This window comes from Opisthorchis viverrini (assembly GCF_000715545.1).
Source record: "Opisthorchis viverrini unplaced genomic scaffold opera_v5_697, whole genome shotgun sequence".
Lineage (NCBI taxonomy): Eukaryota > Metazoa > Platyhelminthes > Trematoda > Opisthorchiida > Opisthorchiidae > Opisthorchis > Opisthorchis viverrini.
In genome coordinates, this window is record NW_008752368.1 from 55,879 (window position 1) to 57,757 (window position 1,879).

The 1,879-nt window shown below is 46.5% G+C and overlaps 1 protein-coding gene across 1 annotated transcript in view; it reads left to right on the top strand.

The window, feature by feature from the left end:
- T265_12005 (hypothetical protein) overlaps positions 1-1,879 on the top strand; it is a gene marked incomplete at both ends in the record, with an annotated part of 23,070 nt that overhangs the window by 15,041 nt on the left and 6,150 nt on the right. Inside the window, one exon of the mRNA XM_009178883.1 lies at positions 678-940. Coding sequence (XP_009177147.1) covers positions 678-940 — 263 coding nt within the window. The remainder of the gene's footprint in view (positions 1-677; positions 941-1,879) is intronic.

The following is a 1,879-nucleotide window of genomic DNA, read 5'->3' on the forward strand; positions in this document are numbered from 1 at the left end:
AAGCCCGACCACCACGTCAAGGTGGCAGCTTTAGGTCGGGGGAAGTTGAACCAAGTTCTAGCAATAAATGGTGGCTTTATTTTCCCATTCTGCTGTTAAACATTGAAAAGAAAGTTGTACTCTATTTGGAACAGAGACGAAATAAGGGTGGTCAAGATGAAAAACAGTGGTCAGTCAGAATGAAAGACCGGAGCACGGTTTGTTGCGATCCAAAATCGACCCCCTTTAAGTAGACCATGACTGGAGCTCGAAATGAATCGTAGGTAGCGAAAAATCTCATGTTAAGCCGGATGCCCACCACAACTTATCGTCCCAGTAAGTTTGGTTTGTCACAATTCCCCCTTCTTCGTTCAACGACGGATACTCTAGATCGGTATCTCACACTCACAAGTTCCTCTGGGGAAGATGCTATGCAGAATTAAGAATTCCCCCGTGCTTTTCTAGTCCTCTAGCGTATTGCTCGGATAATGTTTATCAAGGCTCTCTTGAAGTTATATCAAAGATACTGTTCTTTGTGGTGCCTTACATTTCAGGTAATGAAACTTTCTCAGCTTTGTTACTTATCTGGTGCTAACGTATTTAATAACATAAAAAAGGACTTGGAAGTCCTAGGACACCGGTTTTTAGTCCTGCCTGCGACGCTGATTTTCAACAGTTTTTAACCTTCTATTTCACAGATGCAGAACCGTTAGGGGCTGTGGAGCGCATAAGCAATCTTACATCTGTCTACTTAGACGCACTGTCCAAACTTTTGTACGATCCCACTGGGTTCTCACCTCGTCACGTTTCCCTCTCATGGATACGCGCGGCCTATCGTTTCATCGTCCATGCTGCTTGTCAACCAAGCCCTGAAAACGATATCTTCAGCACTGCTGTCGGATTCTTGGTTGTCCTTGAGGCCACGGAAGCTGACTTGTGGCACGACTTCATGCTGTACTTTGTGAGTGTTTCTTGAGTTCCCTTTATTAGTTTACTGGCTTTAGTTTGTGATCATAGGATATATTTAAGTATGCCATTTTTGTACACCTAGATGACTAAAAGGGTTTATTAGTGTCTGAGTAGGTGTTGTCTTATCTGCGAGTGTTTGTCGTTCTGATCACGACTTACTTTCAGGAATTTGGCGAAATGATTGCAGTGGACCCAAATATCGCTCCAACTTTCGCCTTGCGTGTCTCCTTCCCTGCAGGCGGTAGGGTGGACAAGTTAGACTGCAGCACAGTTGATCTTCCCCCTATCTTCGCATTGTATCAATCCCTTATGTTCAGAGTAGGGACTGGCTCTGCAGACCCCTGAGTCTAAGGCCACGTATTCCCCACTTTGAACAGCTACGTACGCGCTACTTCCCCCGCCCGTTGCTGCCCAAACATGTTCCTTCATGGTTTTTGACTTTTGAAACCCAAGGCATTTTTGTCACAATTAGAACATAGGGTTGGTGGAAACCCGAGGACTGTGCGTATTTGATGGACCCCAAGAGGAGCGAAACCGGCCGTGGGTGTTTCAAGGGTTTTCAGCAACCTTATGAGTAGTGCGTCACGTCCAAGCTGGTCCAACATATGTTTCGATCGAGCAATCGTTCCCATTGGGTTACTGGGCACTTCCGCTTCGTGCCCCTCAACCGATTTTCTGCCATTTAAGGTATTTTCATCTTACGACTCCGGTTCAGTAAAGTGTGAATCCAAATTAGACTACCAGCATTATCGCTTTCACCATCCGTCACGAGCCAAAGGCTTGGTTGAGGACCCTAATCGTCCTCCTGTCTAGGTGTGGGCGCCCTGGCAGTATCCCAGCCCTCGTACAACCATGACCTAACCAACTAACAATATTCTCATGCCAAATCGGCCGTCGCATGGTGCCATCAGCCGGGTTGCCATCCTTGGTG